The sequence below is a fragment of the Anser cygnoides genome, chromosome 5 (assembly GCF_040182565.1).
Source record: "Anser cygnoides isolate HZ-2024a breed goose chromosome 5, Taihu_goose_T2T_genome, whole genome shotgun sequence".
Lineage (NCBI taxonomy): Eukaryota > Metazoa > Chordata > Aves > Anseriformes > Anatidae > Anser > Anser cygnoides.
Window position 1 is genome coordinate 27,029,071 of NC_089877.1, and position 15,290 is coordinate 27,044,360.

The 15,290-nt window shown below is 35.2% G+C and overlaps 1 protein-coding gene across 11 annotated transcripts in view; it reads left to right on the top strand.

Moving 5' to 3' along the window:
• The first annotated feature begins 3,377 nt into the window (after positions 1-3,377).
• RYR3 (ryanodine receptor 3) overlaps positions 3,378-15,290 on the top strand; it is a 234,166-nt gene continuing 222,253 nt past the window's right edge. For 10 of the 11 annotated variants that reach the window (XM_066997680.1, XM_066997684.1, XM_066997681.1 and 7 more), the window contains exon 1: positions 9,274-9,417. In XM_066997680.1, the coding sequence (XP_066853781.1) occupies positions 9,367-9,417 (51 nt within the window). In that variant the 5' untranslated portion in view covers positions 9,274-9,366. Of the gene's footprint in view, positions 3,397-9,273; positions 9,418-15,290 lie in introns of those variants that run through there. The other variant, XM_066997687.1, reaches the window with a different exon arrangement.

Here is a 15,290-nt window from a genome sequence, read left to right on the forward strand (position 1 = left end):
AAATGTATTTTCAACTTGAATCTTTAAAGGTAAAAGTTTTAATTCTATAATGAATCAAATGTAGGTCTCGGAAAAGATTATTTTTTTATTTATCTTTGCAACTGTATTGTAGTTACTACATACAACTGTTCAAATAGAACCTTCAGGTTTTGAAATCCTGTTGTTGTAGATTAACAGAAGATGAGAGGATTTGTGAAGGATATTGTGCCAGACTTGCTTCTGTTCTGTTACTTCTTTCTGAAGTATTCACAAATGGCCAGTACTAGAAACAGGAAACTCTGATGAACTGGCTGTTACTTTGACTGAATGAAATGTCTGGTTAGGCATTGGAACAGGTTGTCCAGAGAGGTGGTAGAGTCACTGTCCCTGAGGGTGTTTAAGAAAAGGTTGGATGTGGTACTTAGGAACGTGGTTTAGTGGGTGATATTGGTGGTAGGAGGACGGTTGGACCAGATGATCTTGGAGGGCTTTTCCAAACTTAATGTTTCTATGATGCTATGACTTAGCAGTCTTTATGTAACTTTCTGACTTTATTTGTAAATCTAATATAAATGTTTATATATGTTTATATTTATGTTGCTGTTCAATTTTTGTTAGATCTAACTAGAACTGGTAAAGACCATTATTATTTGAATAAATAAAGGTTGTATATTGGGTATGCCCAGAAGTGATGCCTTAAAATTACGCAAAATTGTCTCTCTGCTTTTGACCTTCCTGAAGAACCATTCAACTGACCTGGTAAAATGTCGCCTGCAGACATTTTTCTCTTTAAACTTATACATCAGTAATTCTAATTCACTTTGGGAGCTGACTCTAGAAAAGTCAATTGACTGATTAGAATTTGGAATAACGATACTCAGTATGTCGGTGTGACCTTACTTTTCAATCACAGATTTTAGTAGTTGCTGTATATAAATGAACACTGAGAATGTGGTCTTGCAGATGGCTGCTTTGTTAAATATGCTAATTATTAAGTATTTTAATTATTGACAACCTATTTTCTTTCATATCATCTCTTAATATTCTGTGCATAAGTTGCTGTGGTCTGTAGTCGTGGCTGTTAGTATTAGCTCATAGGTGTGTTGCTCCAACACAACTGCACGTATGTAAAAATGGCAATTGAGAGGTGGTTGAAATAATAGTAGGGGCAGATCTGTTTTCATAAATTACGCACATCCATCTCAGTAGTCAGAGCTAGTCAAAATGGACCCCTTAATGTCAAAGTACATACTATGGCATGCAAAACTCATCGTTGGCTTTTGGTGAATGTTTTGAGAAAGCTGAAATTGCGCAAACCAGGAAAGTAACAAAGGCTTGGATCTGAAGCAAGCTGCCAGGGAATCAAGAGGATGTTCATGTGCATTCGAAAGCTCATTTTTTCATATTAGTAGGGGCTATATAATAAGGAAATGATTATTGCTTAATTTTGGTCATTGGGAACAACCAAGGTAGCATGGGGCATAATGCTGTTCTGTCTTAATTGAAATATTTTAGGATTGTTACAAAATATAAGTTGCAATATTTATAAATGGAATTTAAATCTCATTCTCTAAGGTTCCTTGGAAAAACAAATGAGAACTACATTGCTGGTTATTTTTATACAATTTGTGATACACAAGAAAGCAAACCAGCCATTAATATAGACATGGGTTGATTAAAAAGGGAGATGTATGGTATAGTCAGTAAAAGTTTCATAAACTTAGGGTTTATTCTCTTTTTTCCTCCTCAGTATAAGGATAGTTAGAATTTAAGCCCCAAAACAAAATACTGCAGGTAAGTCAGTTTGAAGGAGCAGTATACTACCAAAATACATTTTAAGTTGCTCTGGTCATTCTATCCAGATCACTACTGTCCTCTTTTAAGCACTTTTACGGGACTGGTACTTGACTAGGTTTAATTGGTAATTGCTTGCAGTAGAACCTGTGTATTTCTTAGATGCTTTCTTTCTGTGAGGCTGTGAGTTCTCAAATTGAACTGGCTTTATGTGAAATCACATAGACATATAAAATATAAAATGAATGAAGATGTTCTATATTATCAATAAACTACCATAGCTCAAATTTGCTGTAACTCAAAGTGTGCACTGTTAATTCATTTTATAGAAGGGGTGAATATTGAAATATTTAATAGTCTAATAGCGTGGATTAATAAACGAAATTGTATGTCTCAGATGTTTTGAAATGATTAGTAGTGGTTTTGTTACTACAAAACTAAATTAGTTCAATTCTCTATTGGCTGGTGGCCTGAAATGTTTTTTGCATAATCTTCAGATTGTTCATAAAGTGTGATTTAGTTTCAGTGAACTCTGTTGAAAACATTGAAAATCCCTCATTACATTTTCCTGATTGTTCATTAAAGCAATCTATATTTGTATGGAAGTCCTGAAATTGATGTTTGATCTGTACCAGGCAGTTAAGATTTTTGGAATATCTAACTGGAAAATACCAGACACTTCTAGAACAAAGCAGGCTTAAAAATGTGTTTGTCCGTTTGTCCATATTACATGCACAAGAAGCTGTACTTTGGGAGTTTGGAACAAAAACATGGAATTTCCTATTGGTGTTGTTATGAGAGCAGGAATGGCTTTTGTGATTCCAGAAATAATCTGATTGTATCTAGTAACTTTTTACAAGTTAAAAGACACAAAAACAGCAATCATACTTAATTTTCCATAATTAATTAAATTCTTATTCTATGTAATCAAAATTTACAGTCCTTGTCTTTTATACAACGTAAACTCTAAACTATTTGCTATTTTAAGTGTTGGCTGTAAGGACTCTGCCTGAATTAAGTCTTCCTGTGAAGTTCAAGTATATTTTCCTGTTCACTCCTTGAATTCCAGTTCCAAGCGGAAGTGCACTGCTCTGAATGGTATTTTTGAAAGTCTGATTATTTGATGTGAGATACTGCATTCTGGACAAGGATGTTTTATTGTTGTATTATAAATTCCTGGGAAACTGATGCGGAAGTTAAAGCCAAATAGTGAAATATTTTTGTTAGTGTTGTGAACTCAGCTTGAGTCATCTAGAATTGGAGATTTTGGAGAGGTTTAATAAAATCTCTTTTAGCAAACTTTGAAACAAGAAAGTCATTCTCGTGTATCAGAATTTTAGGTTTAGAAAGAAACTTGTGAACATTTTCTTTCTTTTTTTCTTAAAAGAAAAATGAGATGCAGTGCCAAAGTTTGTCACATTATAGACTGTAGTTAAAAATGTGTTGAATAGTCTATAATGAAATTGTAAATGAAACTTCCAACATTATAGGTTAAAATAATGTGTGATTATGCTTACCAATTTGTCAGAGACTTTTTATTTTCTTATACCACCAGATGGCAATCCAACATAAACTTTTGAAGATCAGTGGATGAGAATTGATTAGAAGGGAAACAAAACAAAGGTATCTTATATTTTATATAATATACCTCTTATACTTCTTGTTTTCTGGTTTTCTTTACCACATTTCAGTTTCTAACAGTAATAGAATTTCCTGTGTTTTCTGGAGGTTAGGCTAAACTCACAGAGCAGGATAAATTGGATTTCACTTATTTTAGAGGACCATAGCTGTTTGTATGCTCGACTGAAATCTCTTCCTCATCTTTCTCAGTGTTAGCAAGTGTAGCCAGAGGTTTTTCTTCTCCCCAGTAGGATTATCGGTCCTCCTGCTGTCAGTTTAAATACAATTAAATGTTTTGCCAGCAGAGAGAGACGACAGAAGAACACTGTTTTTCATTCTGTTTCAAGATGCCAAACATATTGTGGCACTGAAGTACCGATAACTTCTTATATTATTTTGCTTTCTCTAATTAAGGGGTCAAAGGAAGTCAAGTACTTCTGAATAATTTTTGTTGTAGATACCTGAAAAATTCCTCCACAATGAGGAACTGAGAGATTACTTGAGTTAGAAAATTTGGAAATGGAAATGTTTCTGGACTGCAAAATAATACTGCTTGTTTTAACTCTACTTATAATACCCTGTGGTCAGAATCTTGCCTGTAAGATAATAATAGGCTGCTGTGTGACCATATGACAAAGTTTAAAAAAAAAAACACATCTATTACTAAGAATACATCAGATTTAAGGAGTGAAGACCTGAGTTTGTTTCTGGAACCTGATCTTCAGCTCTCACAGACTGCAGTGCTGAGAAATTAAGCAAAGAGAGAGGTTCTGTAATCAGTCTGATGCTTTTGATTAGTAAGTTAAATTTGCATTTAAAATAAAATTTCATTAATTTATAATTTAGAACATATTTTGCAGACCTGTTAAACAATTCTGCTTTGATATAATTAAAAAATTGACTTGACTTGTGTTACTTCAGCTATTTCATTTCAAATGGGGTTGAAAGTTAGGTAAACTTTTCAATCTATGTTGAAGTTGCACTATCTTATATTTTTTATTATAATTTATGTAATTCAACACAATTTAATTGTGTCTTTGAGAGTATAATATATATATATTATATATATTTATTTTTTTTCCCTGAAACTTTTTCATCTAGAACCATTCTGTTTTAGGAATGTGAATTTAAAAAAGAGCATTTACAAGGAATTGTTCAGTTTGGTAGTCTACAGGGTTCCCCTGTATAGAAGCAGGTCCTCATGAGTTTTGAGCGTCATAGTTCTGAGGTACTGCCTTTTCCTCATGCTGAATCTAATTGTGTTGAAATTTATTGGAAAATTCCTGAACTAGGTCTTAAAAGCAGTACTGATACTATGTTATTGTTTTTGTAACACTATAATACATTGTATTCCTTCATTATTTAGGAACAATTGCATCAGTTTGTTGAAGCTATTAAAAAAAATGAAACTCGGTGCTGCACAGCAATGTATTGACACAAGATACGTGAAAAGACCCCACAAGATTATTTTTTAAAAGGACAGGAAAAAATGTAGATGAGGTTTAGGAATATGTGTAAATTAATAAAACTGTCCTCCCTTTAAATTATTCTAAGAATCTTCTGATGAATGTATTCCTCATCTTGACTAGTTAAGATCCTATGTTTTTCACTGGAAATTGTAATTTAGTTCCTCTAGAGTACACTTACAAACAAAAAGCAACTGGAATGTACGTGCAAATTCACAGAAGCAGCTTTTTCTACTGTAGATGGGATGTTAACTTGTACTAAGTGCCTGGTGTTTGTGAACTGGACAAGTAGTTGAATCCCTTCATGAATGGGATAAAAATGGTCAGCATAGCAAATTTGAATATTTTTGTGAGTTTTGTTTTGTTTTGTTATTTGTAAAGGAAATAACGTGTTTCCTCTTAATGGCTTTTTATACATGTTTTTGTACTTAAGTGAGGCAGAAAGGATGCAGAGATGTGGTTTTTGAGGACCCTGGGGAGATTATGTGGGATTGTCTGCTCACTTTAGACACAAAAAACATCGACTGAAAATGAAAAATAATTCATCATGATTTTTAAAATATTTCTGATATTTTAATATAAGTTGTGGAAGGAAAGCATATTATTGCAATGTCCTGTCTTCAAGCAGTGTTCTTATCTTTTTTTTTTTTTTAAATTTAATCTTTAAATACTGTTGTCAGTGTCCAACGTCAAGCTAAAACACTCTTATGTCTAGTTACCAGTGGCTGTTGATTCTGAGCAGCAAATAGAACAGGTACAGCTGAAACTAGAAGTTGGTGCAGAAACCCCTTTTTAGCAGCACCTAGGTTTTAGTGCTTAGGTCTGTTACTGCCAGTGGAAGATAACGTTGTGACTGCTTACCCAACAGGCTTAGGTAACTGGTGTTGACCCCACTTTTGAAATTGTTGTAAAATAGATTTTTGGCCAGTCTCTGATAGTGTAACTCAATCTAGAAGGTAAAATATACACTGCAAAAAGTGATTTAGATTCAGATATTCCTTTGTTATATAGCTAGATGGTTCTTTGGTTCCTTTTATAAACTTTTATTGCCAGGGTACTGCCACTGTAAAAATTCTGAACTATTGTTTGGTGGCAGCAGTGAAGCTTGCCAAAAGCTTACCTAGAATCAGGAACTCATGTGAAGAGTCAGCCAGAATCCCTTCAATGTGTTGAAAAATAAGCAGGCAGTGTGTTTGTGCTGAAAATAGCAAATTTTCCTTAAATTGTTATAGTTCTTTTAAACTTCGTAGAAGAGGCTTTTTTTGATAGCTTTAAAGTACAGCAGACTGTCCAGAATGTGTTCAGCAGCAAAAGTACCTGAAATACAGGTTTAAAATTGGTCAATGTGAATAGGATATCATAAAATACATAATGGTTCCAGTTGAGATTGTTTGACCTTTGTGGCTTTCTTGGTGGAATACTTCACCTCACAGTCATCTCCAATAACGCAGAGTCACTATATATGTACATGCTGTGTGTGATGTGTGATCCTTTTGGACTGATTTACTGCAGTGGTCTGAAGTAATTTTCTTTCAGTCATTCAGTCATGGCTTCAGTAAATCTTTTTTTTTTTTTTTTTGTAAAGAAAGATTATTCAAGACAAGTTGGTGTTAAGAAATTTGAAGTGAAAGGCCTTATACTTCCTGTAAATGAGACTTCTGATTAAGTGCAGGGCAGATAATATAAATAATATAATAACTGGACAAGTCTCATTGTCAGAGGATTGGGGAGGTTCTGGAAAAAAGCAGTTATGTCTTGAAGATATACATTTCATTATGCTGTAGTAGGTGAATAGTTTTCTCATTCAAATTATAGGCATTGAACCAAACAGAACAAAGTTGTAAGAACGGAAGTGCTGTGAAATGTTTTTGTAGATCACTTGACAATTTTAAAATGAAGAAATTTTACTAAAATGTTTTGGTTTCTGAAGCAAGAAATTGTTTCCCAAAACAGCTCTCAGGTAACTTTGTAAAACTAAGTATCAAATGAAGAAAAAAAGGGATTTCAAAAAAGAAAACCCTACAGATGAATTTTGACAAGTCAGGGTTTCAGATGTCTCACATGCTGTCTACATGTTACAGTGCTAGAGCTATTATCAGCAGTCATTTTTTTCATATGCTTTTTCTTTGTATCAAACTTTCATAGGAACCATTTTGAATGGATTACTGAAATAAAGAAAAACACTTGAAAAGTTACATATGTTTTTTCTCCTTTCCTTGTGATTCAGGTAGATCGATCTCAGCTCTGCATGTTCAGAATTTACTATCTGAAAATCTTACTCTGTTAACAGGAATAAAACATGACCAGCAGATGTACCGCATTACATTGATTTCTATTTGTGAAAGAACACTTCTACGTTTTGTGAAATCTTGTAATGAGTCTTCTGACCTGCACTTGTTTTCTCAGGATTTTGAGTATTTCTTGTTTATAATCTTCCAAAGAAAAGTAGTATGTCTGACAGGGTGTCTCTTGTAAGACCTAACAGAGGAGCTATCCCTGTATGTGTAGATTTTGCTATGCAATATGTGTATCAAATCCATTCTAAATGATACGTGCTTACCCATGTGTTTACATAGTTAGGTCCCTCTGCCTCATCTGACTGAATTCTGCTGGTTTAAATATATTCTTTTAGTAAACCTAAGGAGGATCTATTGAGTTTTGCTCTTTGTATTTACAAGGAAAGGGGAGAAAACAATCTTTCAAAGATGGCTGGAATTTAAAAGAACAAAAATCAGAACACCAACCAAATCAATTCTCTGGCACTTATATATCCTGTAAAAACATTTTTCTGCCACATTGCTTCTGTCATGGACAAAGCAGTATTTTTTTTGTGCTCACCACAGGAAAAAATTATGGGGTGGGGGTGGAGGATTAGATGGGTTGGCAGGGCTCTAGGTAGCCTGACTCACTGTGTTGTGTAGAAGCTTTGGAGTTCCTTCTGTTGCTGAGTAATGGGATTGTCGTATTTTTGACAGAGTTTCTTGAGGTAGTGAGAGTGAAACACTTCTCAAAGCATTTTGCCCTTGAAGAAGAGAAATTTTTGGGTATCTCATGGTTTGGCTTCTGTTAATGTTTAATAAGGGAAAAATCAGAATTCGGGGGGGGGATGGGGAGGGAGGGGAGGAAGGCAGTGTGTTCTGGGTCCCATGGCTGAAGGACAGTTGTATATAAACATATTTACTAGTGAACATAGTACATATAGTTTCATTTTTCACTTTGCTACTTTTGTCCTTGTGGTCCCAAGAAAGTTGTTTTTTGCTTACCTTCATGCCTCAGTTTCTTACTTGTAAAGCAGAAACATGCTTTTACTCAGAAAAAAGATTGTGTATGCACAGTAATCTTTGCAAAAGCATGTAGCCATGTAAATGGACGGCTCAGATTTTGGGTAAGGCTTCTCAAGGATGCAGTGTGTGGGTAGGGTGTGTTTGCAACCTTGTCATGAAATGCAAGATCGTGTACTAAATTACTTGGCTAAAGCCTCATTAATACTCTTGTCTCCTCTTTCCTTGCCTTCTTTCTCTTTTCCTCCTTTCATCCCAGCAAATTCTCTACCAGAGGTGATATATACGTTTTTTTCGCTTGCTCATTTGCTGATGTTGAACTAAATAACTAGCCGTTTTCATTAATAACAAATTTCTTCATTGTTTATCTTGAATTTAAAGTTATTCTAAATTTTGTTTTAGCATGAGTGCTTTATAGGTATTGAACTAAATTTATGCTATCTTCTATGTATATTCAGGTGCAGTTTTGAAATGCTACAAACAAAATCCTTCTGGTCCTTAGGGTATTTGTTTAAATGCCATTTAAAAGGATAGCACAAATAACTACACATAGTAGGTTCAGATCATTAAGTTGTTTTAGAAATCATATTTGCAGCTGCTTATGCTGGGAAGCAAAAAAATGGTAGTTATTGCAAGCAAGCTGGAAACATCTGCTGTCAAAATCAGCTTGTCCTGTGATCAGCTTGTCCTATGATGATTTACATCCTTCTACTGCACAAATCAGTGGCTTCACAGTTGCCGAATTTTATACATTTCAGTGCAAAATTGGTTACCCTGATCTGTGAAAATGGAAGTGCAAGCTCTGCTTTCATTAACACTTCAGCATTATTGCTGTTGTGACCAAACAGTGTCTGGGAAATAAACATGAAATAAAATAAAGCAAACCTCCACAACCTAGTGATGCATATAATGCATCCTGCAATACCTTAACAGTAGGGTGGTGGTGTGCTTTTTTTTTTTTTTTTTTTTTTTTGTGCCTGTAGGGTAGAGAGTAAAGAGCGAAAAGGAAAAGGATTGCTTGCTCTGAGCTGTAAAAGCAGCGCAGTTGGTTCTGGCAGTGAGGGGGTTGACTGACAGTCTGCAGTGCAGTGGAGTTTGCTGAGCTCCCTATATGGCTGTGGATTAGCTATATGCTAATACTGATAGGAGAAGAGGAGCTGTACTGAGCGCAGTGAGCTGCCGGTGGAGGCGAACAGAGTCTTAGCAGAGCTGACTCCTCAAGAGCCATGGCTGAAGGGGGTGAAGGAGGGGAAGATGAAATACAGTTCCTACGAACTGTAAGTATCTGCTTTTTATAGGCTATGTAGTACATGATTTTGTGTCTTGCGTCTTATTCCTTTTCTGTTGTATTAAAAATAAAGTGTTATTTCTGTGCTGGGCTTTGCCAAATGGGGGAATCGATTTAGTCAGTGGAAAAAAAAAAGCAAGAATATGAGCTTTAATAGCATCAGGAATTCTCAGTGTATTCTTCCTTGAATCTGCTCAATAGCCAGTTTGGTATATGGAGACCTATTTCCGCTGTAACCCCCTGTGTTTGAAGCATCCCTGTCAACTTTGTACTTGGGTTTCTAAATGTAGCATGCCAAATATCTGACCTCTGAAACTTCTGTCTAGGTTAGATTTCACTGACATTAACAGAAGCTTTGCAAATAGGAGAGCCTGAAAATGATGAATAAACCAAGCAAGCCCTTGATGACCTCTTCCAATAAACATGCACACAGAAGCACATTTGTGTATAGGGAATACCAACAGATGTCGATGTGGGGGCTCTGCAAATATTCTGGGGTCTTTTCTCTGCTTAAAAGAGGCTTATTTTAAAAGGACCTAAGGATTTATTTGGGAAGGGGTGTTAATTAGTGAAATAGCTTTCACTTGGTGTAATTTTCTATAAAGAGCCCTCACACCATTCTTTCCTAAGGCTTTACACAAATCGAGTATGACAACCAATTTGGACTTTTACGCAGTGTTCCTACATTAATTTTTGGAAAGAGGATAATGCCCTTTTCATGTGTCATTTTGTCTCACCCATTATTTTTACCCTGCATGACTAAGAGTGTTTTGTTTTGTAACTAGCATGAAAAATGTATGTATTCCCTCTCTCTTTCCATACTATCTTCACATTCATCACAAATAATGTTCCAGAAGGTCTCCCTTAGAGTTGAAATAACTTTAAAAGGATAAAGTCTCTAAAATAAGATGTGTTAAGGGCCCAAAGTAGAAGACGGCAAGCCTGATTTCTGTGAGGCTGGGAAAATTTATTTCTGAGAATAAAAGATTGGAGAGTGGTGAAGGTTGCTGCAGCTGATATAAATTGTTCAGGTGTGATGAAGTGTCATGAGCACTTTTAAGCCTGTGAGAATTTCGTGGTAGGGGGAGATGGATAACCACAATGAAGAATCCTTTCCAACATCCTTCCCTCTGACTCCACTTCTTACAAAAGTATCTGTATTATATAGTAGATTACTCCACCTTTAGGAGGTGGTGCTTTTATCTGAGGCTGGAGCTTTAAATGAATATCCTTTATCTTTTCACTTCCTAAGATGTTGCCTTAACTGAACAGTCTTCCTCAATGATGAAGTGAGGCACTTTGCCTGTTTATAGGTAGCCTATATGTGCTACGTGAGATGGCAATTTATGCAGCAATTTATGCTGCTGTGACCCTTTCTCATGCTTGTAGAACTCTATTGCACTTCTACCTAACAGATAAACAGAGATGGGGACAAAAAGGAGAAGCGGCAAGCGAGACTATGCAGAAATGTTTCTTTTACTAGGTGTTAGGAAATCTTTTACAGGAAAAAAAAAAGGTGTCTCGTTTTCTTTCTTGGGAGCCCCAGCTTCTTTCCTGTGAACAGTCCTATCGGTTACCGTTGTCTCCTTCTGAGCTACACCTTCATGGAGAAAAGATCAATCATTTCACAATAATAAATTCTTCCTTTCTTAGTACAGGTACCAAATGCTACAGTGATGTAAGCTTTCAGCACTTGTTACTTACAGGTTTTATTGCTGCCTAAACACTGTATTTGTATATACAAACATGAAGTACAGTAGCTCTTTAGAACTCTAACAGGGAAATTCCTGACTGATCAGGATCATTCCCAGAGAAGAATATTTTGGGGCATTTGAATTGTTAGTGAATGCTTTTCAGGCTTGTGTAGCTGAATCTTTTGAAACTGTTGGTCTCCCTTTTCATAGTTTTGCATTTGTAGGGAGAAGTGCTTTAGGATGTTATAAAGACCACATTGCTGTCAGAGATAACTCTTTATTGGTAAGGTATAAAAGGAGATTAAACTGCTCTTGTTCAAAAAAATATCCTATGGTATTTTTTTTTTTGAAAGAGCAGAAGAATTAACTCTTAAAATGATACCTGTATTTATTTCTAGGGAGCAACAAACTTGTGGACGTATTTTTAAATTTTGATGGCAATCTTTTCATTATCACTTTCTGCTCCAAAGCATTCCTCAGATTTGATTAATTTGGCAGCAATGGGGATGACAAAAAACTTGAGAACAAGTTCCAGAGGAGAGGATGAGAACACTTCCACTGTTGTCATTGTTGTAGTAGTATGTATTCAGTACGCATTCAGTCCCAGTTACTGTGTAAAGCCTTTAATGTACAGTGATACTATTTAAAGGAAGATAACTGCCAATAAATTGTAATTCCCTTTTTTTTTTTTTTTTTTCCCTGACCTGTAAGTTCAGGATGAAGGAAATATAGAAACACACACTTTTTCCTTATACTGCTACCTTGCTGCTGTGTCTTTGTTACGAAAGCTTTTTTTTTTTGATGTTTGTTTCTTTAATGATGCTTGGAATTATTCCTCTAGTTTATAGTTGGTGGCTTTCATCCAGATTTGACTCCGGGTATTCGGTGTATGTGCGCATGCTTGTGTGGCATGGATAGAAGGGAGAAGCAAAGCCCTTGATTCATATGCATAGTATGCAATACTGATATCTCTTAATTGCCTACCCTGGTAACATTTGTTCTTTATATGACTTTCCATGAGTTGTTTATTTGTTATTCTTCCTAAGGTACGAATACATGAAAAATTTATGATAGTAACATATCTACAGCATTAGTGACAACAGGTATGTTAATTCGTGCTGTTTTGAGGTAACATGTCGAAGGATATAGAGAGAACTTTGCTACCTTTGGCAAAGTGGACAAATGAGTGTAGAGCATTCTCATTCAAGCCTTTCCTAGCTACTGAGACTTAACTACTGTGACAAATTGGCAGTCTCTTCCTCTGTGGAAATTGTTCTCAAGTTCTTTGTCATTCCTGCTGCTGTGAAATTAATCAAATACGAGGTGATGCCTTGGAACATACGGCTTTCATGTTCCTCCATCAGGAATACCTGCATAGTCACCCGCTGACAGAGAGCATGAGTTGAGGTCACCCACACCCAAAGTACAGGAAGTATAGGAACACTTTAAATGTAATGAAGCCTGCCAAAGTTACTTCCTAGCTTAGGGTCTGAATTATGGTGATGACATTGGTTAGTTGGTGACAAAGGCCTTTACACTTGATTCTTTTTGGACTCTTATTCCTTTAACAGTTTATGTCAATGACCTAATTTTAAACACTTTGATAAATGCGTCTAATCATCTAAACATTTACAGACAGGAATGGGACATTGTTTTCTGTCATAGACATGTAGTTATCTGCAATAATTAGCAGAATACTGGTTTTATGAAGATCTGGAATAGAATACATGGATTTTCTTTTTTTTTTTTTTTTTTTTTTCAAGATCTAGACCATATGCATAATGAGTTTACAGATTTCTTTTCAGTTTTTTTTTCCTTAATTACAGAATCAGAATCAAGGAATGTCTTGGGTTGGAAGGGACCTTAAAGATCATCTAGTTTCAACCCCACTGCCGTGCGCAGGGATTTTTGATCATTTGGATGTTAAATTCCTGTTCAGACTCAAGATAATTGGATGGTTTATCTAATTTTATATGTGGATACATTTTCCTGTCTATATTTCTTGAAAATGAGGTTCTCTGTTGTCCAGATGTAGATGAGATGGGAAGTGATCTCAATTTTACAATATGAACTCGATTCAGTAAAGTACAAAGTTTCTATTAGTAGTTAATTACTGGGGAAATACGGGAATTGTTCTTGGTGAGTTGTGCATTATTACATTTATATACAAGTGATATAGAATCTAATATATAATGTAAGTCACAAAGGCTAAGAACACTTTAAGATCAAATTAATGGAATTTTCCCGAAGCTCCTTTGAGGGAGCTGGCACAGGTTCTGCTGCTTGAACAGCTGAATGTATTCCATGGTATTGTCTTCAAATTAATCAGGACATTTGTCTGGTGTCACTGAAGTGTACTGCATTTCATGATGCATTAGTTGTCCGTTAGTCACTTCCTTCTAGGAAAAAGAGTGAAATGGAAGAAAGAATAATTTTATATAAAATTTGAGTTACTTCTAAGAATAGATATGTATTAGGAGCTTCAGTGACTTTTTGAATTAAATGTTTATGTATCTGTGTGTTTATCTCTGTGTATTAAATCTTTCCCTTCTCATCATATTGCCACAACTTTTAACAACTGTGTAAGTGTATACTCTAAGAAAAACAACAAAATTAAATTTCTGTTCTATGTTTCTTCCACTTATTTAAAATAAGTTATTCAATTACATTTCTTTTTTTCTTAAACTTTATAAATAGCTATCGTGTTAATAAACAAGTCACTGTTCTTGCCTTTCTTGTCTTCCAGTTTCTACCATAGAAATCACACCTAATTTTATTAATTTATCCAGAGTTAAGTTTCTTGTAGCATTCTTCTTTGTAAATAGTGTTGCTCTGATTATTTTTACCTATTGAATTGCCATTTCTACTCACTGCATGTGTTCTCAGCTAGATGAGTAAGTTCGCCCAGTTTGTCACTATATGCAAAACTATTACCTTATACTTATTCCTTGCTTGGGAGTATTTTCTTGTGAAAGATCTAGGTAATATTTTGTGATTGAGGTTGATAATATGACAGATTTTGCCAGTGCTGACATTGTGCATCATATGCTGTAATACACCGTGAGTGATTTGTTTTTGATGAAATACAAAGACAGGACCTGCAATCTTTCAACCCTTTTTAAGGCAGGAATTGAAACAAAAGCTCTACCACAGTATAAACATGACAATCATGCTTCAGCCTGTATAGTGTGTCTGGTTTTAGCTCTGGACATGCAGGAGTAGTGACTATATCTGTGTCAGAGCTATTTGATTAATTTGTAACAATTAATCTCTCTTCTGGGGTGAAATTGTCTCATTCAAGCAGATATTTCAGGCTCCAGGCAAGGAACAGTTCTTTGGGGAAAATGCACCACGTTTAGATATAAATTGAAACACATTTCTTAAGTAGTTTGATACATTTCATATGATGAAAGTTGTTTGAAATTTATTTAATGACTGGAATTTTGTAGCTCCTGCCCAGGAAAAGATGGATAAATGATGTAGTCACAACTGCATTATAAATACATAGAATTTGACATCATTTGTCTTGATGTACTTGGATCTTGCTTGTTTTCTGAGTAGAGATCTTGTGATTTGTTCTGAGCTTTTGGTACAGATGCCAAAAAAATAAAATGTTTGTGCCCCCAAATCTTCCAATTAAAATAACAGAGAAAGACAAAAAGTGAATATAAGAAGGCAGTGAAAAGATACCCACCATGTTGCTACGTAGTTATTTTTGTGTTCTAGTTTCAGAAACAATTATAAGATTATGCTGGTGTCAGGAGGAGGAGAAAAAAATCTTTAATAAATATTCTGGAAAAAATGAAATTGCAAGCTGATAGCTTATTGGAAGAATATAAAGGAGGGCAGAAAGGAGAAAAGGTCAATACAGTTTCTGAAGATGTAACAAGGGGACAATGAGGAGTTGCATCAAGATTAGTTGGAGAGAAATTGGATTTCACCTCTATCAATGACAGGTAGATGAGTTTAAGACTCCTGAAGGTGTTAGTGTTACAGGTTAGAGAAGGCACGTGTGTTCGGTCGGTTTCCCTGATACCATTCTTGTTTGGCATGAAATCTATACAATAGACTGTAAATGTATTTTTCCCTGTAAGGAGGTAAACCAATATCATTCAGAGATGCATGGTACAACGTTGCATGTAGTATTATATATGATGATCTTCTAAAA